Source organism: Rhinolophus ferrumequinum, chromosome 10 (assembly GCF_004115265.2).
Source record: "Rhinolophus ferrumequinum isolate MPI-CBG mRhiFer1 chromosome 10, mRhiFer1_v1.p, whole genome shotgun sequence".
In the NCBI taxonomy this organism is placed as follows: Eukaryota; Metazoa; Chordata; class Mammalia; order Chiroptera; family Rhinolophidae; genus Rhinolophus; species Rhinolophus ferrumequinum.
In genome coordinates, this window is record NC_046293.1 from 24,556,812 (window position 1) to 24,582,017 (window position 25,206).

Below are 25,206 nucleotides of genomic sequence, written 5' to 3' on the forward strand. Positions count from 1 at the left end.
CATTATGGAAGGCATGTGGAGGTTCCTCAAAAAATTACGAATAGAATTACCATGTGACCCAGCAATCCCTCTCCTGGGTATCTACCCAAAAAATCTGAAAACATTTATACATAAAGACATGTGTGCTCCAATGTTCATTGCAGCTTTGTTTACGGTGGCCAAGACATGGAAACAACCAAAATGTCCTTCGATAGATGAATGGATAAAGAAGTTGTGGTATATATACACAATGGAATATTATGCGGCGGTAAGAAAAGATGATATAGGAACATTTGTGACAACATGGATGGATCTTGATGTTGCGACCTGCACAACACAAGCCATGGGAAGGTGAGGGAGGTGGCGAAGGTTGAACTATAATAAAGAGACGGAGACTCATATACAGGTAAATCACAAAGGACCAAGGGACTTGCAGTCTCAAGAGACTGGAGCCCTGAATCGGGTCACTGACAGTATTTATTGATTACAAACAATGAACATCACATGATTAGAGGCAGGGTCTGTGAAACTCTATATTAGTCATGGGGATCACTTCTTAAATTATATAATTTTCTAACCACAATGCTGTACACCTGAAATTAATATAAAAATAATACTGAATGTCAACTGTAATTGAGAAAGTTAAGAAGGGGGGGAAAGATGACGGGGAATAAGAGGTTCAAATTTCAGGTATAAAACAAATAAGTCACGAGGATGTAATGTACAGCATAGGGAACATAGTCAATAATACTGTAATATCGTGGTACGGTAGGTGTCAGATGGTTGCTGGACTTATCATGGTAATCACATCTTTAGGTGTATAAATGTTGAATAACAATTGTGTACACCTGAAACTAATATAATATTATATGTTAGCTATATTTTAATAAAACTCTTTTTTAACAAAACCCTTACACCCACATATTTTTTAAAAAACACCTGCATATTTTATTAGGTTAAATATTTATTAATTATTGATATCTAGTTTATTGTATATTTATAAAATTAATATAAATGTTTATTAATATTGACTATTACTGATTGATCATAAAAAATGATTGTTGTCATTATGATTTACCAATTAATAATTCACATAACTCATCCACTACATAATTTCTCTTTTTACCAGTCAAAAGCCATTTGCTGATAATACAAATATTAAATATGTTTATATTTTATATTACATACATGTATAATTTTTAAACAGTATTTAATAAATTTTATAACTGTAGAATGGAGAATGCACAGGAAATTGACCAATGCATTGAAAAATTGAAAAGTCCCTTTGAGAACGAGGGTATTTTCTAACACATGGAAATTCTGTGAGTCATTGCTGTGGGGATTCCCAGGTCATATATATATATATATATATATGGCTAATGCCCCCTGACACTGTGACTTTAAGTCAACTGAGTCCTGTTTGATCTTATTCTTAAGTATTTTTAAGGAAGGAGATGAAACATTACTATATCTAACTAACCTGCCAGAAAAGCATATTTTGATGTCTAACCGAATATCCTTCTAATATTCAAATTCATTTCTTCTATTGTAGGCTACAATATAATACAAAAGTCCCCAAATATTTAGAACAATAGAATTAAACCCGCTATTGAGTCTCTAAGTTTCAGAAGCTGTGTTATGATGTAAAGAGTGGGCTGAGTTTCAAAGTAGTCAAACCACATGAGGCTGTTCAACTGAGGTAGAGCTGTCAGGTGTGTCAGCACTTTGATAAAAGGAATATAAATCCACAAATCTAGAATGTTCAAGAGCTGCAGATGAAGAAAAAAGAAAAAAACATGAAAAATAAAAAAAAAATCACATTGCTAAATTATAAATACATATACTATGTGCCCTGCTCTGTGCTAAGTACTGTGAAGATTTGGAGTCTGTTTCCTTTCCATTTAACAATTGTGTGGTAGTAAAGATCAAAAGTGCGAGTGATTGGAAGTGCAGAGGTAGGCCCCAGAAGTGTCAAGAAAACATTTAGGGATGAGTTAGGCCTGGAAGAAAGCAGAGCAATTTTACCCATCAAAAAGGTCAGCCTATTTCTGCTGATACTTAGCATTTCATCATTTCCCCATTTTGTTGTTGTCGGAGTGAGGAGACTGATTTGCTGCCCAGTAAACACTCTCCTCCTCCTTATGCAAGAAAGGAAGTTCTGACTGGAACACACAGCCACAGAGCAAGTTAATATTCTTGTGTCCTAGGGTGGAACTACCTAAAATACAGATAAAGCGTTCATTCTTCCAGATTCATTTTCCTTGAATCTTACCAACAAAACATTCAGAAACAGAGGAAAGACACAGAGAGAAAGAGACAGCAAGAAAAAGTGAAAGAGAAAAAGAATGAATTCATCCAAGTCATCAGCATCACAATGCACAGGTAAAATTTGCATTTCTCCTTTTTCTTTCATAGATTTTTTTTGGGGGGGAGGGGAAGAGGCAATAAATATGTTGAAAGACAGGAAAATAGAAAAGCACGCAGTAACCTAAAAGAGAGTCAGAGATCGAAAGACAGAACGAAAAGAAGAAAACAAAAAAATGGTTAGAAGACTACGTTATACTGGAAAGATTGCTGGACTTGAGTTCATGGAGAGCTACGAGACTGCTGTCTCTACCCTCTCTGTAATTCACTGTGTCCCATTGGGCAAGTCACTTCACTTCTCTCACTTTCCTTGTCTGTAAAATGTGTATGGGGAAGGAGGAGGACAGGAACTACTAGATGATTGTCCATGTTTTATCTGGTTGATTTACAAAGGGTTTGGAAAATGAAGCACTCAAATGAGAAGAGCAGGAAAGAGAAAAACAGAGGATGAGAAAGGGAAAGGGAATGAAGGGGAAGAATTTGGGAGATTTAGAAAGGAAAAATTGCACACCTGTCCAACTTCATGAGTCAGTCTTAGAATTAGTAATGGATTACTCCAGTGGTTCTAAAAAGCAGCATCAGCGGCTCCTGGTGTTACGGATACCAGGACCGGAAAGAACCAAAGCGGCACTCGGAGTGTTAGGAAGGTCAGCTTTATTACGCTGGTGGGCTCAGCGGGATCTCTCTCAAGTACTGAGCCCCTAGCAAGGTTTTGAGCAGGTTTTTATGGGTTGGGGACTTCCTTGAGTCGGGGAAGGGGTAGGTGTCGTCTGGTGATTGGCTCAGGGTGTGGCTTGGAGGGGGTTATGTGGAGGTGGGCTGGGGCTTAGGCTGGGGATTTCTCTCTTCGCTCGGGCCACCATTTTAGGTCAGTTTCCCCATCATGTCCCCCCTGTTGATGATCGTAAGTGGTAACAACTTAGAGATCATCAGATTGGCTAAGAGGACAATAACCCCGTAGGGCAAGGATCCGGGCTGCAGACCTATGGGTGACGGAGGTCTCTATGAAATGTATGACAGCGTTAACCACGCATGGCCCGATGGTAGCAAGGAGGAGGATGCAATGAGACCAGCAAAGGCTAGATATAGTAGGAGTCCAATGACAGCAAAAATGGAGGCCAGGGCCAGCCCGGTGGCTCAGGTGGTTAGAGCTCCATGCTCCTAACTCCGAAGGCTACCGGTTCGATTCCCACATGGGCCAGTGGGCTCTCAACCACAAGGTTGCCAGTTCAATTCCTCGACTCCCTCAAGGGATAGTGGGCTCCGCCCCCTGCAACTAAGATTGAACACGGCACCTTGAGCTGAGCTGCCACTGAGCTCCCGGATGGCTCAGTTGGTTGGAGTGCATCCTCTCAACCACAAGATTGCTGGTTCAACTCCCATAAGGGATGGTGGGCTGCGCCCCCTGCAACTAGCAACGGCAACTGGACCTGGATCTGAGCTGCGCCCTTCACAACTAAGACTGAAAGGACAACAACTTGACTTGGAAAACAGGCCTGGAAGTACACACTGTTCCCCAATAAAGTCCTGTTCCCCTTCCCCAATAAAATCTTAAGAAAAAAAAAAAAAAAACGGAGGCCGGTCAGATGACAGGAGGCTCATGCGGGCTGTTTCTTGAGGGTCAGACGAAGTGGTCGGGCTGGGTCAGGTTGGGCAATCCAGGTGTCGTCCTCCAGCTGGGCTGGGCTCTTTTAACCCGAGTGTGATGGATCCACGGAGTAATGCCTGAAACTTTAAGAGAGGTGGGTGTAACAAGTATGACAGTGTGAGGGCCTGTCCACCAGGGGTTGGAGTGACTCATGCTTATAATCTTTGACCCAGACTTGATCTCCCGGGATGAAGGGGTGTACTGGGGCCCTGAGAGAAATGGGGGCCCTTTCCAGCTAGCGAATGTCACCAGGGAGCCTGGTCAGCAGGGGAGGGGGCCTCCCGAACATAATTTTGAAGGGAGAGAATCCAGATTTGCCAGGGGTGCGGCATGCCCGAAGGATGGCTAGTGGTAGGAGGTCCACCCACCATAGGGAGGTCTCCTAGTGGAATTTAGCTAATGTTTCCTTGAGGGTACGGTTCATACATTCAACTTTCCCTGAGCTTTGTGGTCAGTATGCTGTATGGAGTCCCCAGGTGATGCCCATGGCTCTGGTCACCGTCTGGAGGAGTTCTGCTATGACAGCTGGCCCGTTGTCACTGTGGATAGAAAGTGAATCCCGTAGCGGGAAATAATCTCCCTGAGGAGGACCTTGGCTACTTTGCAGCTCTTCTCAGTCTGAGTGGGGAAGGCTTCGACCCACCCGGAGTAGGTACAGACCAGGACCAGCAAGTACTTAGTACCGTGGCAGTTTGTCATGTCAGTGAAGTCGACTTTGAGGTCCTCAAAAGGTGTGGTACCGCTTCTCTGAATCCCGAGGATGGGGCTAAGGCCGGACTTTGGATTGTTCTTTGTACAAGTGAGGCAGCATTTTCTGATGGACTTGCAAAGAGCCGACTGACGGCTAATGTAGTTTTTGGCTAGGAGGTCCTCGAGAGCAGTTTTTCCTAAGTGTGTTAACTTGTGATATTCAGCGGTTACTTGAGGACCTAGCAGGGCTGGGATGAAGAGTCTTCCGTCGGGCAGTTGCCACCACCCTTGTGGCAATCTGGTGGCCCCTTCTAGCTTTGCCCATCTGAGTTCTTCTGTGTACCGTGGGAGGGACGTGGTGGTAGTGTCAGTGACCAAGAGTAGTTCACTAGGGCTTCCCATCGCTGCTGATTTGGCTGTGGTATCGGCGAGCCTGTTCCCGACTGCTGAGGGTTCATTGCCTTTCTTGTACCCCGACAATGGATAACTGCAACCCGCTGGGGAAGCCAAATGGTTGTAGGAGCTTAAGGATTTCTTGTTTATTTTTAATAGTTTTTCCCTCCGCGGTCAGAAGGCCTCTTTCTTTGTATATAGCTCCATGGATATGGACGGTTGCAAAGGCATACTGAGAGTCGGTGTAGATGTTGACTTTTCGGCCCTCGGATAGAGTAAGGGCTCTTATTAGTGCCCATAGTTCTGCCCGTTGGGCCGACCATCCCGATGGAAGTGCCCCTGCCTCAAGTACCTCATCTGTGGTAGTTACCGCATACCCCGCATGATGTTTTCCGTCCCTCAGGGAGCTGCTGCCGTCAGTATACAGAGTAAGGTCCGGGTTAGGATGTGTGCTGTCCCGGAGGTCGGGTCTGGTGGCGTAGACCTCGTTGATAACTTCTATATAGTCATGTTCTGGATCCCCTTCCCCGGTTGGCAGGAAAGTGGCTGGGTTCAGGGTGCGCACAGTTTCTAACGAGATCCAAGGGTTTTTCAGGAGTAGCCCTTGATACTGGGTCAGCCGTGCATTCGACCGCCATCAGCGTCCTTGACTATTCATTTAGGTGGTGACCAAGTTGGGTACTTTAACTATGAGTCTCTGGCCTAAGGTGAGCTTGTCTGCCTCTTTGATGAGAATCACAGTGGCTGCTAGGGCCCGCAGGCATGGTGGCCAACCCGCTGCTACCGGGTCTAGTTTCTTTGAGATGTAGGCAATGGGATGGAGCCATAGTCCAACTGTTTGGGCCAGCAGTCCTAAGGCTACTTTGTCTCTTTCATGGACGAATAAGTGGAATGGCCTCTCAGCATCAGGTAACTCAAGGGCTGGGGCCTGTCCAAGTGAGCTCTTGAGCTGCTGGAAGGTGTGTTCTTGATCTTCTGTCCACAGCACGGGGGCCTTTTCTTGACCAATTAGAGCCTCATATAAGGGCCGGGCTTTTGCCGAAAAGCCAAGAATCCAGATCCGGCAGAAACCAGCGGCCCCGAGGAACTCACGGAGCGCTCTCCTGTTGGTGGGCCGAGGGAGGGAGGTGATGACTTTCTTCCGCTCCGTGCTGAGGGCCCGCTGTCCTTTGGAGATGACAAAGCCCAAGTATTATACTTGTTTTCTGCAGAGCTGGGCTTTCTTCCAGGAGACTCTAAACCTCGTCTCAGCTAAGTGGGACAGGGTGCCCGCGTCGCGGTTTGGCACTCGGTTTTGGTGGCACAGGCTAAGAGCAGATCATCCACATATTGCGATAGAGTGCAGCGGTATTCTTCTCGAGGGAAGGTGGCTAAATCTGAGGCTAGCGCTTCCTCAAAGAGGGTTGTGGAGTTTTTGAAGCCCTGTGGGAGCCGAGTCCATGTCAGCTGGAACTGCCGGCCGGTATCAGGATCAGTCCATTTGAAGGCAAACAGTGATTGGCTCTGGGGCACCAACCGAATGCAGAAGAATGCATCTTTCAGGTCGAGGCAGGTGAACCATCCGGCCTCTGGGGACAACTGACTGAGGAGAGTATACGGATTTGAGACTAGGGGGTGTAGGGAGACTGTGGCTTGGTTTACCGCTCTTAAATTTTGTACTGGCCGGTATTCTCCATTAGGCTTCCTTACCGGAAGGAGAGGTGCATTCCATGGTGACTGGCACTCTATGAGTATCCCTGCTGCTCTGAGACGGGCGAGGTGTTTTTGAATCCCTGCCCGAGCTTCCCTGGAGATGGGGTATTGGCGTAGTCGTTGGCATTGAGCTCGGGTCTCAGTTCCACCAAAACTGGGGCCTTATGTTTTGCTAGCCCAGGCAGGTTATCTTCAGCCCAAACCTCTGGGAAATCGGCCCTGTAGGCTTCTGGGTTCTGTTCTACACTGCCGGTCCCATGGAGCCTCTATTCTTCTTCCCTTGGGGTGGTGATAAACAGAGTAAGTCCCTCTGATGGGGGCTGTAGTGACATGGTGGCTTGTCCTCATGGTTCGAAGGAGATTTGGGCCTCTAACTTGGTAAGGAGGTCGCGTCCCAGGAGCGGGATTGGGCAGTCTGGTAAGTAGAGGAACTCGTGTGACACAGTGTGTCCTCCTACTTTACAAGTCCGAGCCTGGCAAAACGGTCAGCTCTTAGCTTGATCCCCGGTGGCTCCCATTATGGTGATACTGCGGTCCCTGAGCGGTGCCACCAGTGTGTTGACTACTGAGTGTTTTGCTCTGGTATCTACCATAAAAGTCACTGTTTGGCCCCCTAAGTCAACTGTGGGCTCATGGGGGCTGAGTTCGAACAAGCTCGGTCCTCTTCAATCCAACTTGATTCCTGCTAATCCTATGAAGTCAGGCTCTGGGCTGGTTGGGTTGGAACCACGGGGAGACCAAAGCTTTCCTTTCCGAGGGTGGGGGCACTCATTCTTCCAATGGCCCAGTTCTTTACAATAGGCGCATTGGTCTTCTTTTTGTGGGGTACGAGGACGGGGGCCTGCCTGCCGGCGGGGAGGCCCTTTTCGTCCGGGTCCATCCCCTCCTTGTTGGACAGCAGACATGAGGAGGGTTACTTTCTCTTTCATCCTTTTATTGGCCTCTCGTTTAGCCACAACCTCATGGTTCTGATAGACCATAATCAGTCTTTTAATAAGCCCTCCAAATAATTCTGATACATGCTGAAGATTGAGAATTACTTAATATAGACAATAAAGTGGAAGGAAATAAGTAAGGGTAAATAAGAATTTTTTATATTCTTTTGTATCTTACTTGGGGAAGATTGACCATATTTGTGTCTTTCTACAGAGAGAGGATGCTTCTCTTCCCAAGTATTCTTATGGACCGTTGCTGGGATTTCCGTCCTACTACTCAGTGCCTGTTTTATCACCAGATGTATTGGTGAGTTCTGAAGGTCAAATTTAATCTCCCTGGTGAATAATTAGGGTACATTCTTTCTTGCTGTCTGTGGATTCTCTTCTCCTACAAAAGGTATTTCTAGTCCACTCCCCCTCACACCCCCCATTTATCTTCAGGTTATTCCTCAAGCCAGAAATCCCAAATTAATACACTAGTCCCAAATAGAACTATTACCAAATTTCATTGACCTCTGACACATTTTTCATGATAGATATTTTTCATCTCCATGACTCTGAGTCCTTCCCTTTGTACCCTTATCATTAGTGTAAAGCTTTCTAGGAGATCCCAGCCAAAAGACATAAATCACTTTTTGGAAGAAAGAGTAGAGAGGGTGAGCCTTGGCATAAGAAAGAATGCAAACACATTTGTTTTATCTAAGTCTTTAGGCCTGAAATAAAGTACATTCTTATTCATAAATCAGGAAAACCATGAAATGTGAATTCCTTCTGCTTTCTTTAAGTAAATCTCAGTTCCTCTCCATGCAGTAGGAAAAGTAAATAGCAAGAAAATAACACAATATTTGGCACTTTTGTTATAAATACAAAAATAATTTTTTTTTAATCAAAAGAGTAATAAACATTAACTGTGCCCCTTTCCTTACAGTGACATATCACGTCTTTCAACTCTGTGATGAAAAAAAGTTCCAGCCACATGAAGATCCCATGGAATTCTCCTGCTACAATGATGGATCAGGTACAATATTCCTCAAATTTGAACATCAAAATTTACACATCAACATTTTCTGGCTTCTAGATTGATTTGGGGATAAGTAAAGTAGTTGGAGTAGGTCCTGTTTTTCAAAGGCAAAATGTAAAATCTTGCCTGTACCGGAAGAGTATTATGAGGAGTTGGTTAAGAAGATAGGAATAGACCTTTGGAAATGCAATTAGCATTGAGGCAAGAAATCTTGGGGACATTATAGCAAACTTTTAGAATAAATTTGAGGTATATGTCTGAACAGTAAATCTAGAAGTGCAAGGGTTATCACCACGAGCGCACTCTTTTTTCTGTTCACCACCTGCTTTCAAAATGAAGTGAAGAAAAAAGTATATATAGACTCTGGGTGGTGAATACACAATATGGTATATAGATGATGCTTTACAGAATTGTATACCTGAAACCTATGTAACTTCACTAACAATTGTCACCCCAATAAACTTTAATAAACTTTTACATATATAATGGGAATTTGGAAAAACTTCAGAAATATACTTTCTATGCTCTTGCATATAGTCCTATTCTAAATCTTAGAAAAAAGCCATATACTAGAAAATGACTTCCTTCTCTTGGCTATAATTTCCTCACCATTAAATTGAGAGAGATTGGACTATTTATGTTTAATACACCTTTAAGTCTTAACTTCTATAGTTCTAAGATATTTAACCCATCTGTAAAGCCAGTTTGGAGAGTTTGTTGAGGGTACATCATTTGGACAACATGAGAGATGGTTGCTTAGATAAAATGATAAAATGCATAACTTTCTCTGACCTTGGCAGTCTAAAAATATATAATGGAGTCCCATAAAAGTAGCATAACTGAGATAGATTGTATATATGGTTGCATTCACTGGTATATCTAGAAAATAAAAATTGTGTCTCAAAAAGACAAGAAAATTCTATTTGTGTTTATTGACATAGGAATTACCTTAAGTCTTAGATAGCAAGATGGGGGTGGGGGTACAAACAAGGGATTCCAAGGCTTCTAATTGTAAATGATGGACTTCATGGGACCAGATGGAACTTTCTGTTTTCTTACTTAGTTCATGTGGGACACTCATGGAAACTTATCTCCTCCTAGGTTCAGTCAAGAATTGCTGTCCATTGAACTGGGTACATTTTCAATCTAGCTGCTACTTCTTTTCCACTGACACCATGACCTGGGCAGCAAGTTTAAAAAACTGTGCAGACATGGGAGCTCATCTGGTGGTTATCAACACACAGGAGGAGCAGGTAATTGAAGTACAGTCTTCCCCAGTATCAATGTAACATTCTTCACATGATCTATCCCTTTTTCCATATGTGTATACAGTGTTTGGACCACAGTTAATATGTTTTAAATGAATGTACTGAAATGCATGTTATTCCTACTATTCCTCTAAGTCAATATCTACTCTAATTTATTTTCATTACTTGAAGAGCCTAAGAAAAAATACGTTTCCATATTTACTTCCTTCATTAGTAAGGCAATGAAAAAAAAGAGTTGGGAGTCCATTTTAGAATGACCATTATGTTTACCAACCTAGATGAAAGAAGGAAAGCAAATATTGTCCATTACTTTTAAGCTGTGATGAATAATATTTTGTGCTAATCTATATAGTAATTTTGCGACAAATAACAGCAGATACTTGTAAACTTTGAATGAGTTATTGAGCTGTTGAAGGTTCTTTTTTGTTGGTTTAATTTTATGTTTTGTGTATTTTTACCACAATAAAAAAAAAATCAAAAGATAATTCTCCCATGATTTCAGGGCCATTTATCTACCATTTTTAGTCCAGATCCTATTTTATCTCTTTCAGTAACAATTACCTTCAACATTTGTTCAGAATTGAAATAGTTCATCTATTTTTTGTTGTTGTGTATCTTCCATAGGAATTCCTTTACCATTCGAAACCTAGACAGAGAGAATTTTACATTGGACTGACAGACCACATAGCTGAGGGTCAGTGGAAATGGGTAGATGGCACACCTTTCATGGAGTCTCTGAGGTAATTTCTTTCTTGTAGGAAAATTTAACATTACCCCAAATCCTAAAGTTAGACCACTGTTGAGGGGAGTTCTCAGAAGCTCCTTCAGTTCCATGAGATATATTTAGGTTTATTGTTCGTGATATTAGATACAAGAAGAGAGAAAAGAGAAACATGTGGATCTACTGCTATCATTTCCTAAGACTATCTCTAGAATACAGGGCTAACAGGTGAAAATTGAAAGAGGATTAGAACTGAAGATTAATTCTTTGGAAATGCAGCAGAGGCAAAGAGTGGAATTCAGTCTTATGCCCCTAACTATAGTAAATGAGACAAAAATAGAAAGAAAGAAGATTCTTATGGCGTGAAAAAGGGAACCCCTTTGATAATGTCTCTTTTCTCCTTAATAATGGGTTTACAGCATTAGAGCACAACATTTTGGAGTTTTCAAAGTTTTGATCTCATTCATGATTTCATCTAACCTAAGTTACACCTTTCTGAGATACATCGATATTATTAATCTTCACTGAGCTTTGGAGGAAACTAGAGGTTAGTGGGTATCAATCAGCTCTAAGAGTACAGTCCACATGCTGATACTTTAAAAAGTTGCTTCACTACAACACTATTCAAGTGTGCACAGAAGTAAATACAAACTCTGTGTAGAATAAAGGGAAACAAACATGATATGAGATATGAGTACAAAGGAAACAAATCCATCAAGACATCAGTTGTTCCCATAACTTCTCATTCTGGGTCTAATATAAGAGGAAGTATGACAAAATAGAAAGGAAGAGAGATCCAGTTCAGCTTAACTACTCACAAACTCTATGACTTAGACAAATCGTTTAGTTTTTCAGAGATTCCTTTTCTTCATCAATAAAATGGAGAATATAATATCTGCCTCACACAATTGCTATGAAGTTAAATAATGCAAAAGTAATTTGCCTTGTATATTAGGTCACTATCGCTTGTAGTTGGGATTTAAAATCTCCCATGTCCTTTCCTTTCAGCTTCTGGGATGTAGGGGAGCCCAACAACCTAGCTACAGTGGAGGACTGTGTCACCATAAGAGACTCTCCAAATCCGAGGAGAAATTGGAATGATATGACCTGTTTCTTCAGAATGTACCGTGTTTGCGAAATTCCAGAAATATAGGAAATGAAGAATAATCTCTAAGAACAGAAGACACAACTTAAATGTATAAATGAGGAGGAAGAAGAGCGTGAACACAGCCACAACTCCAACATGAGAAAAGTGTGCATTGCACTTCTTAAGGATTTCATAAGTGTTTGCCACTTTGATATAAATAAAAATAAGGAGTTTTGAATGTTATAATTCATGATACTGATTGAAGTATATTTTTCTTTCTACTAGTCTCAGGACTTTTCGAAATTTACCAAGCAATTCTTTAGCAAATGATGTGAGAAAAAAGGAATTCTTCTTTTGGTACATTTTCTTCATTTGTGAGTATTTATAAGAAAATACAAGGAGATAGAACAAGTACAAAGTTGGACAAAGAAGAGGATTTTGGAAAGTGCCTTGAACAATTGTCTGAATTCAGACTCTGTGTCAATTCCTCTTCTTTCTAGCTGCTGAAAAAAATGTGTCTTCTCTTCTTGATTTCATACTATTTTACCGCCTGCCTAAGCATAGTCCTTCAATATGCTTTGTACAATGAGTAAGAAACTTTTTAAAGTCATGCAACTTATTCCTGTTCAAAAGATTGGTGTGGACTTTCTGGCCAAAGGCCTTTACTGCACCTCTTTATGGAAAGGACATGCTAACCTTCAGCTCCAAACAGGCTGTCATTCAGTCCATTCATCCCACGAACTCCCTTTTCTCCATATCCTCTCCCACTGACTAACAGAATCTCACCTGAATTTGTGTCTATTACTCAGCCAGGGCCAGAGTGTAATCTCAAGCCAACCCATTTGTCGCATAATATTCTAACCATACAGATAAGGTTATTCAAAAATGTGTATATAACATGGCAGCTTTTATAAACATGTTTCTTGCACACAGCACCATAAAGAGACCCCCCCAAAAAAAAGAGACCCCCAAATTTCATACATTGGAATTAATGTGTAATTATTGAGTGGGAAAATTCAACTGAACGTATATTGGCTTTCTTTACAAATGTTTATTTCTCTTAGGCATAAGTGAAAATCTGTGGTTTTGAAATCAATACACCTTTAAGCCAAAAGTCATTCAAACTAAAAGTAACCCCATAAATATATTTTCAACTTTCTCATTCCCATTTTTCAAATCATAAACATGAATGAGAAAACATTGAAAGATATATGGAGATGTTTTTGGTCATCATTGTTTCCATGTAGGTAGCTATAATTTGATTATTCTAAATTTTATTTTGATTTTGAAGAACATATGAAAATATAAGTGTATATTATTTCACCATATATTTATAATTTAAGTTATACAACTAAATTTGTCTTTAAAATTTGGCAAGAAAAGAAATAATTACTAAGGGTTTAGTAGTTAAAAATCATTGGAACCTAAATTATTTATTCTTGTTTGAGAAGTAGATCATCCAGTTGAAACTGTTTAAAATATATATATATATATATATATACATATACATACATATATATATATCCCCCTTATACATGGTTTTGCTTTCCTTCATTTCAGTTACCTAAAGTCCAAAAATATTAAATGGAAAAAATTCCAGAAATAAACAATTCATAAGTTTTAAATTGCTTATTGTTCTGTGTAGCATGATAGCATATCTAGCCATCCCACTCTGTCCCGCCCAGGACATGAATCATCCCTTTGTCTAGCATCTCCACACTGCATACACTAGCTGCCCATTAGTCACTTAGCAGCCTTCTCAGTTATCAGATCAATTGTCATGGTATCCCAGTGCTTGTGTTCAGTCATCCTTATTTTACTCCATAGTGGCCCCAAATCGCAAGAGTAGTGATGGTGATAATTCAGATATGCCAAAGAGAAGTCATAAAATGCTTTCTTTAAGTGAAAAGGTATGTATGTATAGGAAAAAACATAATATATATAGGGTTTGGTACTATCTGCAGTTTGAGACATCCACTCGGGGGGTCTTGGAAAGTATCCCTGTGGATAAGGGAGGACTACTGGGTGTGTATATCTATCTCTATCTCTATCTCTACATCTATCTCTCTCTCTCTCTACCTATCTCTGTCTATAGCTACATCTATCTATATTTTTATCATCTATATCTATCTCTATATACACATACAATCATTCAGAAAGAAATCATACAACAGATGATACTTTTAAAATATTAAATTTAATTTTACTTGAATTAAACAAATGAAAAATTGAAGTGAAATTAAAGAATTGTGGAACTTCAGGAATTTTTTAGGCTTTATAAGTTACCACAAAAAATTATTTCCTAAAAAGTTCTTCTCAAGTAAAGGAAAATTATGAAGAACCATGTAAAATGTTCTTGCTTTTTTATTTTCTCTTTTTCCTAATCCCCATTTCCTTTTGCCTTTCTTAACAATGCAGTCCTGAAATCATTCATCAGATGATGCAAAGTAAGTTAGTTTTTACATGTGTATGCATAAATGTATGGGTGTGAGGGTGGTGGGTAGGGGGTGCATAATTACCACCAAAGGGATTTAGAGCCTAAGCAGGGTGAGTCTGTGCAAGCAGAAGGGTGGGGGTGGGAAGAGTTGTAAGGGTGTCCCACTGGATTCCAGGGACCATCCTGGTGGAGTGGCAGACTGGCCCAAAGTGTGAAAGCCTGAGCTAATTTGAGGAGTGCAGGTGTTGAGCCCAAGTAAGAGGACCAAACAGAAGAGTCACAGGGCACATAGTGGGGTGAGGAGGGCCACACAGCCATGCTGTAGTAGGATGGCTTACAGGTCTTGCAATCAAGTTTTGTCATTTTTCTCCATAAACTTGCACATTTGGTCAAGTTTATTCTTGGGTATCTTATAGTTGTATTGCTATTGTAAGTGTAACATTTTATATAAAAATACATTTTCTATATTTTGCAAGTATTATATATTGTTGATCTTTGTATATTGATAATTTATCCAGAAACATTGCTAAACTCTATTATTTTTAACACTTTAGCTGTATATTCCCTTACATTTTCTATGTAGATAATTATATTGTCTATACACTTAGCTATCCAGGACTGTAGCCACTGAACATTGATCACTAGTCTTAGTTGAGATATGCTGGGAAGTATAAAATACGTATCAGATTTTGGAGAACTAAATTGGAATAAAAAATAAAATGTCACTACTAATTTTATACTGATTACATGTTAAAACGATAATATTTTGGATATATTGGTTTAAATAAATTAAAAGAACTTTTTTTTCATGTGTTACTGAAAAATTTAAGCATACATGGCTCACATTTTTCACTTGCTTTATATTTCCTTTGGACAGTTCTGTTCTGCAAATAATGATAGTTTGGGTTTGTTCCTTTCCAGTTCTTCTGATCTTACTAAGCTAGCTAGGATTGCCAATAATTGTCACATAGAAGCTGCCGTAGTGAGCATCCTTGTTTTGTTTTTGACTTTAAAGAAAATGTTTATAATGATTTATTGTTCAGTATAATAATTGCTACAGATTTGGAGTAGACCTTCTGTAGAAAATTCTTTTTATTCCTTGTTTGTTAAATGTTTTACACTAAATCGTTTATTGATTTTATTAGATGATCCTTAAGCATCTCTTTTTAAATATTAATGTGAAATGTTAACATTTAAATGTTAATATTTTACTTCAATAAATTTGGATACTACGTACATACATGTACATTAAAAAAAAAAACTTCCATAGGTGTTATAAATTAAAAATACCTGTTTTCTGCCAACTGGCTTTCCATGCTTAAGAGGCAAGCACATTCAACTTTTTAGATGTTTCTTCTACTGTGTTCCCTGTTTCTAAATAGTATAGTTTCTATTTCTATCTAATAATTTATACTATATTATAATTTGATAATTTGATAATTTCTCCACACTAATGAAAACAAGAATTTTTCCCCCCCCTCTCTCTCTTTCGTGCTCTCTCTCTCTCTCTCACACAGATACACACACACACACACAACTTCCCATCCCTCTGATATCATTATATCATAACTTATTGTTATGTCAATATTCAACATTTACATTACTATGATATATAAATATTATTCACATCTGAATTATGTACTCTATCATGATTACTTTCTTAAACACGTTTTGCTTTTCATGTTGCTATTATTGGCATCATTTTTCATACCTATTTAGTTTTCTATGTACTGGTGAATAATTCATCCCTTAACTCTCCAGAATTGTGTATCACGCTCAGTGCATTCTGTCAGTCCCATATTTTCATGGGGAAAATAATCCCGTTGGAACTCTGCCTTTCTTTTCTTCTCTGATGTGGGATTGCTCTCATGGTTTGCCTCACAGTCATTATTTTGTTGATTTTTATTACATAAGCAAATATTTTGTCATTTTAAGTTTATTTCAAATTATGATACACCAATACAAGAAAATACTATTTACTTATAAGGAACAAGGTATAAAATAATTTTCAAGCTATATAGTTAAGTGAGAAATGCAAGATATTTAAGACTATGTAGATAATGGTTCCATCAGTGTAAAAATTGTAAATTATATTCTATATATGTTATGTAACACATATATGAGTAAACATATGGAAATATATATAAGAAACTGATCAAACTGTACTTACTCTGAAGAAGCATTTAGGGGACTAGAGTTCAGGGTGGAAGAGAGATTTACTTTATACTTCTATTATATTAATGTCTTTACTGTTTGCCTTTTAAAATATTTAACACATTACTTTTTCAAAGATAAAACAGTATTTAAAATTCTTTTCTTTTTTTATTAAATTTATTGGGGTGACAATGGTTAGTAAAATTATATAGGTTTCAAGTGCACATTTCTATAGTATATCTATATATCACATTGTGTGTTTACCACCCAGAGTCAGTTCTTCCATCACCATCAGTGCTTCAAACTTCTAGGACTACCACAGTGTACTAAACTAATTAGCCTTTATTTTTTTGAAATTATTATCAGCTTTCTTAAAGAAATTGTGAAGAATAGGAAAGATGCCATGAAAATTGAGAATAGACTGAAAGGGACAGGGGGGAAATAGGAAAACCAATCAGAAAGCCATTGCAATAATCCAAGTAAGAGAGATGATGACTTGGTCTGTGGTAGAAGCCATGGAGGTAACGAGAAATGGTTAGCATTGGGAGAAATATATATAGACGTAGATGTATAAAATCATAAAGCGTTCACATTTTATTGACAACTGAATCTCTACCAATATACAGTTTTAATAAATATGAATAATGTTAACTATACAAAGCCTACTAGTATTTACATAAGTTATGTCAACAGGTCTTGTAGATTTTGTAATTTAGTGAATATGTCAAACACAATTAAAGTCACTTAGCATTACTTCAGTTAAAACTATCATCTTTAAACACAGACATACACACGCGTGGCACCAATCAAACACTAATATTCCAAAATCAGAAAATAACTAACTAATTTGCAAAATAAATACTGTTTTTAAAAATAGTGATAAGGAAAAAAATAGTGATAAGGAAGTTAGGTTAAAAAGCTGTTGCTTGAAATTGTTTAATGTAGATCCAGGAAATATTGGCAAATTGGGAATTTTAAGATAAACCACCATATCTTGTTGATGTTGAATGTGACTGCTTTACAATTAATAAATATTACATATATCACAAAAGCATAATTTTCATATATTAAATTTTCAGTTGTTAAAACAATGACATCATTGCTACTTTGAACTATAGCTTTATAACGCCAAAGAAACATGTTAACAATTTACATAAATGAGTTAAAAATATGATTCTTTCTGATCCAAATTAAAAATATAGAAACACCAGGACAATATGACTTTGAATAATTAGGAACTATCTGTTAGCTAAGAGTCTGAGTCACTCCCATAACTTTCCTGTAATAACACAGGGAATACATTTTACCTCTTATGAAAGGTAGATCTGAGCCATAGTCCTAGTTCTATCCTGAACTAGCAACGTAAAGGTGAGCTCTTTGGCTTCCAAGGTTTCCCCAGCTATAGAATTGAAGGTTTGGTTAAAGTGGCCTGTAAGGGACTTTTCCACTAAAACAAATTAATAAGAAAATAAGTCAGCTTGAGGCTCTCTGCTTTGGAAAGACATTTAGGATAGAGTAAGAAGTAAAATTTTAAAAGGTAGATAGACTTTTTTTCTACCTGTGCAATACTATAATTCAGAACTATTCTACACTGTTGTTCAGAAAATATTTTGCTCATTAAATGTCAATCTAATGACTCACATTATTAAAAAGTCTGAAAATGAAGCATCAAACAATAAAAATATTGTTTGAAAACTTTAAAGGGCTTGTGATATTTGGGTTAAAAAAATAGTGTACCACTACCAGTTGGAATAGTCCACCTTTGAATTTTAAGAGCTAAGATTTTGAGCAGAGGAAGAAATGACTAAGACATTACACCATTTAAGCCATTCTGTTAGATGTGTAATAAATGCACACCAATTGAAAAGTATATATTTTAAAATATTATCAAGAAAGCAAAATTAATGAAAAATGTCTTTCACAGAAAAGATTATTCCTTCCACTGAAACACCACACAAAAACACATTATCTTGAATGAATTGAACAAAATAAATAAGGTCATCATGACTGAAAATGTTCTATGACCCAGCATGTTTTCTCTATTCCAGTGATGCATGTATATTCTGTCCTAATCTAATGTTTCTGTCCTCGTCACAAGGACCCTTTCATAGGTTTCTATTGAATATAGTTCCAGGTATCTTACAAATCCTACCTGCCCCAACGTTACAAGAAAAATCATTCCAGGCCCACTTGTTTTGGTCATTAACAAGGACAACACAATTTTCTTTCTGATGGTTGTTGGGTTTGCCCTTATGCCAGAATCTGAAATGAAAAAATAAATAAATAAAATAAAATACATATATATACATATATGTATATATATATATATATACACACATATATGTATATATATTCAGAGAAAATGCCCCAAGTGAAAACTCTAAATTTGCACTATCTAATACAAATATAGTAGTATATTATTATAGAGGTTGCTCAACATAGAGTGCTGAGTAAGCATTTTTACATTGGAATGCTCTGCCCCAAAATAAATTCTGCTTGCTACCTTTTTTGCCTATAAAGTTCTTTCACCCCAGTCAATATACTCACACCATGTGTGGGTTAAATGGCGTCTTGTCCACCCATTGCCACTGGCCCTCAGGGTTCTCATGTGTAAGTCCCAGGAAATATGAAAATCGTCTATCCAAAAATTGAATAATAAAGTTCTGCATAAAAAATGTAAATTTTACAAATATATTTGTATTTACCATGTGATAGCTGTTATGTTAGGAAAAGAGGAAAGAGGTCAAATAAATTACTAGTTAAGCACAAAAGCATTGACATCAGACAGTTCTGTTTTCATTGCCTGCCTTTGCAGTTTTTGTGTAATGTTAGTAATTGCTTTAATCTCACCAAAACCCAGTTTTCTTATCATCAAAAGGGACAACTCCACTGCTTCATAGAGTTATTAGTGAAGATTAACTGAGATCATACTTGCAAACGACTTAGCAAATGCTTCATAGAATCAGATTATCAGGAACTTTTGTTTACAAAATTGCCTTCTTTAATTGTGCATTTCATTAAATTCCATTTTATTCAAAGAGTCAGTGAACCTGCAAAGCCAGGAAAACAGAATCCTCCAGAAAGCCCTGCTGATCAATAAAAGGATAGAATGTGTGTCCTGGTACATATATGGAAATATATTACATGAGGATATAAATTTTAGCTTTTAAAGAATTAAATTTACCTTAAGATTTTTAAATTTAGAATTACAACCATACATCTGAATTATTTTTCCTATGCTTTATCCTGAGTAGCTATTTCAGCCTTGATTAACCATTCATCTATTCACTTACTTCCCATTTATTAAGACGTAGCCAGTGTGCCTAGCACTGCACAGGACCCTGGAGATGTAATTTAAGTAAGGCATGGCCCCAGCCCTCTACAAAGTAGGGGTCATTGGAAGAGATAGAGTATTGAACAACTGCAGGACACTGAAGTAAGTGCCATGAAACCACAGTGTAGAAAGTACCATCGAAGTACCTCCAATTTAGAACAGGGAAGGTGGAGTATGGGAGATGGTTAGAGTAGTTTTGAGGAAATAAGATATAAATCAACTGGAAAAGACCCGAAGAAGTTGGTTATATGAAGAAAATGAGAGAGAAGAAAAGGCTTTCCAGGCAGATGGAATAGGTGAAGCAAAGGAACAAAGGCACAGCAGAGCAGAAAATTCCTCTTTCTCTGAAAGAGATTCAAACCAACAGAGAAACTGTGCGAGCCTCCCAACATACCTGCTCAGCTTCTGTGCTGATGGTGGCCAGATGAGCCCCCATCCCTGTACAGTTCCTTTCACTCTCAGTCCATGTCTTGCTGTCATTAACAGGAAAATAGCAATTAGACTGGAAGGCTCTCAGGCCAACAGGACAGCAATTCCAGGTGCTCCCTCACATGAAAATAGAAATAAAAATTAGTTATACAAGAGCATTTCATGTCTAACAACTATGCTGTACACCTGTAACTAATACTAATATAAAATAGTGTTGAATGTCAACTGTCACTGAAAAAAATAGTATTTTTAAAAAGAGCATTACATCTGCAACAGATTGCATAACTATTTTACTACCTAGTATCCAGTTATCATTTATGGGAATAATATCAGGATTACCAAGATACTTCTGTTCCCCCTTTAAAAAATATCCTGAAAATTACATTTGTAAATGTCTTCTAAACAAAAGTATTTGAATCACATAAGGACTATAAGAAAATTACACCACATTCTCTTAGAAGGAATGATTATTTTTCAACCTCCCTACATCTATTTATATTCATAGTTAAAATGTTTCCATAACAGAGCCTTTTGCAGGACATTTTAACAGACGGGGGCAAAAAGTATGCTAAAACTCTCAAGCATTTCCTCATTCTCCCAAATGAGACCTCATAAATTCCAGAATAATAAAAGAGATAAAGATGCTTCAACAAAGCTATATATTCTAGAAGGAAACAGTCCTTATGATATGTCTGAATCAAAAGAAATGGAATTAAATTAATATTATTATTTAGATGCCAAGCATGGCCCATAAATTTGTTATATCCTCCAGTTATTCAACTGATTACAGTCATGAGAAATAATTCTCTCAATTTACTGATGTTCACTTTTGTGCCAGGTTCTCATTTTATGTTCTTTTAATCTCTCCTGGTTTATTACTGATATACTTTAAACCAGATTATGAATTTGAATGGAAATGGAACTGAGAAAGAGATTCTCTTATGCTCTCTGCTATCTGTACCTTTCCGTTCTGATTTTCCTCTGATGCATGTCAGCTCTTTGTGATGCTCTGATAACTGGAACCCTCCCGTGCTTCTCTTACAGTGTAGAAAGTTGTAATGAGTCACTGTCAAGGAGGGAGAAAAGTTAGTTTCCTTTCCCTATATAATTGCTTAATTAGAGAAATGGGGCTGACTGCTCTAATCTCTCTCACACCCTAATAGCAAGCCTCCCCCCCCCCACCCCGCCCCACACATTCTCTTTTCTTCCTATGCAATTCCTTTATTGCAGTTTCAGATGAATTGGTTGACAAGAATTGTTGAAAATGAATATTTCATCATATTATGCATTTTGTGCTTTATGAGAGTAGCTTTGCAAGCCTTTATGTGCATGTGCTTTTAAGCATAATTTTCTCTCAGAATTTGTGTTAGCATGGAGAGTTTTGGTGAACACTGTTCTACAAAGTTTTATGAGCCTTATACATTCATTTATCTTCTAAATGTTTTTACTTTGAAATATAACCAAATGTAAAGAACTAAAAAACACAAATTATCAAATGATTGTAAAGGGAAAACTCTAGGTAACAACTACCCAGATCGAGAAACACAACATCACCCACCTCCCAGGTGGCTTTCACATCCAAATGCATCTCACTCCCTCTCTCTTAAAGGCAATCATGCCATAGCTTTTAAAGTCATCACTTTGTGCTTTGCTTCACAATTTTACCACTTAATAACATATCCCTAAACCATGTAGATCACATTTGCCTGCTTTTGAACTTTATAAAACGGAATCATACAACATGTCTTCTTTTGGTTCTGTCTTCCACTCAGCATTATCTGTTGTTATGTGCAAATTTAATTTACCCATTTTCATTGCTGTAAAAGTGATCCATTGTCTTAATGCTCTAAAATGCATTTATCTGTTTTTCTTCTGGTAGAGATTTACATTATTTCCAGTGTCTGCCTATTGGGAGCTATGCTGCTCTCAGCATTTTTGACTATGCATCCTAAAGCACTTAAACATGCATTTCTGCAAGGAATATGCCTAGGAGTGGAATTGCTGTGATAGGATATACATATTATCAACTGTGATAGTGGCAACTTTCCCAAAGTGGGTTTAGGGCTTTACACTCCTACCAGCAACAATTCATTAGAGGTCCAGTTGCTCCACAGTATTATCAATACCTGGTAGTGCCACACTTTTAAATTATTGCCATTCTTGTATGTTAGCAATGGGATCTCGTAGTGAATTTAATTTGCATTTCCCTCAAAACTAATGGTTGAGTTTTTACATGTTTATTTTATATGTTTATTGGACATTTCATTCTGTTTCTATAGTGCTTATTCAAAATTTTGCCCATTTTTCTGTTGTATGGTCAGTATTTTTCATATTGATTTGACAGATTTGTTTATGCATTCTGTACACTAATTCTTTATTAATTATATGCATTACAAACATCTTCTCCTATGGCTTTCTGTTTTCTCAGTGGTATTTTTTGTTGTACAGTAATTTTTACTTTAATGTAATATAATTTGTCAATATTTTATTTATTGGCTAGCACATTTTGTAACTTGCTTAAGAAATCATTTTCTGACTCAAGATCATGAAGATATTCTCCATTTATCTTCTAAAAAGTGCTGTTGATTTGCTTTTCACATTTTGGTCAATTATCCATCTTGGGTTGGTTTTTATATGTGATGTGAGACAGGAGAGCAATTTCATTTTTAAATTATGGATAATTAATGATCTCTACTCCATTAATTGAACAAAACTATCCTTTCCCTATAACTCTGTAATATTCCCTTCTGTTTTATATAAAGAATTTAAATATGCAGGATCTGTAACTCAGCTCTCTATTCTTTTCCTCTGGTCTATTTGCCTATACTTGCATCTTTATTATATTACTTTAATTATAATAACGTTGCAGAAGGTCTTGATATCAGAAACAACTGGTCTTCCAACTATTCTTCTTTTCAAAGCCAGACTGCAGTCCATCTAAAAGTTGGCTTTTGCATAAGAGGCAACCCTTTGTAATCCTAGTCCAAAATGGGGGATGATTTACTACAGCCACCAACCTTCACATGTAGAGAAAAGGGTCTAAATTCCATCTTTCATTCCCTGACACAAGGCAGCCCCAACAAAAAATAGCAGAACAAGTACATAGCCCTGAATTTTAAATCCAAGACCCTGAAGATATTTTAAATTGATACGTTGGGGGAAATCAAGATAACAAAAGATTTAGAGCAATTTTATGAAATTTGTTTGGGAAAATAACTCAAGGTGAGCTCCACTTTTGCTAATAACTTACCCAAACAACTTGCAATAAAGCAGGCACCAAGAAGTGAGATGAAAACAATAGAAATGGCCCAAGGGATCAGCTGGAAATGGGGGCCTCCTTCTATTAGGACAGAAAGGTAGACAAATAGGTTATCTGCTTCTCAGCCACAAGAGCTGGGGAAGCTAATTCTATCAAGGAGCAGGCTAAATATGAGATTATCCAAAATATTTTAGATCTAGAGGAGGGCTTAAAGTTTTCCCCTAAATAAATCAATTTTAGAGCTTACAAATCAATCAATCAGAACTATGTTAACAATTTTGAGGAGGTTGGAATAGGAAAGGCTTTTTCTAAGGAAGATACAAAACCCCAAAGTTATAAAAAATTGATCATTTGGGTACATAAAAATTAAAACTTCTATATAACACAAATTATGTTAAAACACCAGGAGCATACAGAAGAAAAATCTTGTCACGATATTAATATCCAGACTGTATAAAGAATTTTAAAAATCAGTTAGAAAACTGAGCAAAAATTGGGCAGGAAATTTGCTGAATATTTAATTTACTGAATTATAAATTGGCCATTAAATGAATAAAAATATGCTCAATCAGAGAAATGTAAACCAAAATATTATGGTATGATTTTTAAATATATCAGATTTTAAGAAGCAAATTAAAAATACATATAGTACTCTTGGTGAGGAAATAAATGCTTCTACTGAACTACAAACTAGAAAGCCTTTTAGACAGATCAACTTAACAGCATTTATCAAGTTTTAAATATATTAACATTTGTCACAACAATTTCAGTTCTAGAGATCTATCCTATAGAAATAACTGAATTTACTTATATTAAAGGATATTCATTACAATACTTATGAAAATAGAAAAAAACACTGCAACTTAATATTTATATATATATTATCAATAGTAGAGATTCTATATCATAGTGAATCTATATAATGGAATTCTATATGGCAATTAAAATAATCACATATATCAGTGCATATTGCCATAAAAAATCTCCAAGACATATTGTTACATAAAAACATTTTTTTACAGCACCACTGTACAGTGTGGGTTCATTGAACTTTGCCATGTTTGGGTAACAAGCTAAAGAGAAACGTTAATTTTAAAATTATATATTTCTGCATTTGTTCTCTATATTTCTCAAAATATTACATAATGTTCTCATAATACAAATCCATTCGTATAACTTAAGTAAAACATAAAATGGGGTAAAGTAAGAGCCTCAGGAATACTGTGAGCCTTAGTCAGTGTGTTTTCTATATCTTTCTTCTCTCTCTTCCGTTTAAAACAATCTTCCCAAATTTCTTTCCATCTTGCTTTTCTTTTATATACTTAACTCCTCTCTGGGCCCAATTTATGTTTTACAAAGAAGTTTCTGTTACTCAATATATTTAAATCTGTCTATGACCTTCCTCTTCACCAAAGTCATCCTCATTTGTTTCCACCATCTCCCCTCCATATCATCACATTCAATCTTCAAAACGACAACTACCATCAATTTGTATTTTTAAATCTTAGTCATGATTTTGTCTGTCTCTTTAAAATTGAAAAGAGAGAAGTACTCACGTTTATTTTGAGGTTTTTCTTGCCCCATTGTGTGTTAACTCTTTTGTTGTCCAGTGTTTGGGAGGACCAGATGCTTCTTATATTTTCCTCCCAGGGTATGTTTCTGTGAATAAAAGAATATGTCAGAAATACTTGAGATTGAACATCAATCTTAACTATTCTACTGAGACTATTAAGTTGCCAATAAAAAACACAACTCAAAAGAAGAAGTCTTTTCAGAGACGGGTTTCCTTTGATTC

At 37.3% G+C, this 25,206-nt stretch overlaps 2 protein-coding genes across 5 annotated transcripts; one reads left to right on the top strand and one right to left on the bottom strand.

Annotated features, from left to right (window-relative positions):
* Positions 1 to 1,391: 1,391 nt before the first annotated feature.
* Positions 1,392 to 25,206, bottom strand: LOC117029169 (C-type lectin domain family 4 member D-like). 4 transcript variants are annotated; one of them, XM_033118236.1, is made up of 7 exons: positions 24,968 to 25,206; positions 23,403 to 23,492; positions 21,114 to 21,218; positions 20,118 to 20,269; positions 18,937 to 19,052; positions 18,542 to 18,651; positions 3,872 to 4,074 (listed from the first exon to the last, which is right to left on the bottom strand). In XM_033118236.1, exons 1-7 carry the CDS (start codon positions 24,993 to 24,995, stop codon positions 3,965 to 3,967), a joined length of 711 nt encoding a protein of 236 aa, XP_032974127.1. In that variant the 5' UTR covers positions 24,996 to 25,206; the 3' UTR covers positions 3,872 to 3,964. The 4 variants fall into 4 exon arrangements, with proteins under 4 accessions (XP_032974129.1, XP_032974130.1, XP_032974127.1 ...); XM_033118239.1 differs by lacking the exon at positions 18,937 to 19,052 and having other exon boundaries at positions 3,869 to 4,074; positions 20,118 to 20,196; XM_033118237.1 differs by lacking the exon at positions 3,872 to 4,074 and having other exon boundaries at positions 16,585 to 18,651.
* Positions 1,929 to 12,782, top strand: CLEC4E (C-type lectin domain family 4 member E). Its single transcript, XM_033118240.1, has 6 exons — positions 1,929 to 2,361; positions 7,916 to 8,008; positions 8,630 to 8,719; positions 9,824 to 9,975; positions 10,615 to 10,730; positions 11,720 to 12,782. The coding sequence occupies exons 1-6, from the start codon at positions 2,325 to 2,327 to the stop codon at positions 11,862 to 11,864; spliced, it is 633 nt and encodes a 210-aa protein (XP_032974131.1). The 5' UTR covers positions 1,929 to 2,324; the 3' UTR covers positions 11,865 to 12,782.

Coding starts and splice junctions, on each gene's coding strand:
- LOC117029169 (XM_033118236.1), bottom strand. CDS start 24,995: ATGGGGCAAGAAAAACCTCAAAATAAAC. Junction 18,652..18,936: donor CCATTTAACCCACACATGGT/GTGAGTATATTG, acceptor TTTTCATTTCAG/ATTCTGGCATAAGGGCAAAC. Junction 4,075..18,541: donor TTCTTGTAACGTTGGGGCAG/GTAGGATTTGTA, acceptor CCTCTCTTAAAG/TTTCAGGCATTACTCCGTGG.
- CLEC4E (XM_033118240.1), top strand. CDS start 2,325: ATGAATTCATCCAAGTCATCAGCATCACAATGCACAG. Junction 9,976..10,614: donor TCAACACACAGGAGGAGCAG/GTAATTGAAGTA, acceptor TATCTTCCATAG/GAATTCCTTTACCATTCGAA. Junction 10,731..11,719: donor CCTTTCATGGAGTCTCTGAG/GTAATTTCTTTC, acceptor CTTTCCTTTCAG/CTTCTGGGATGTAGGGGAGC.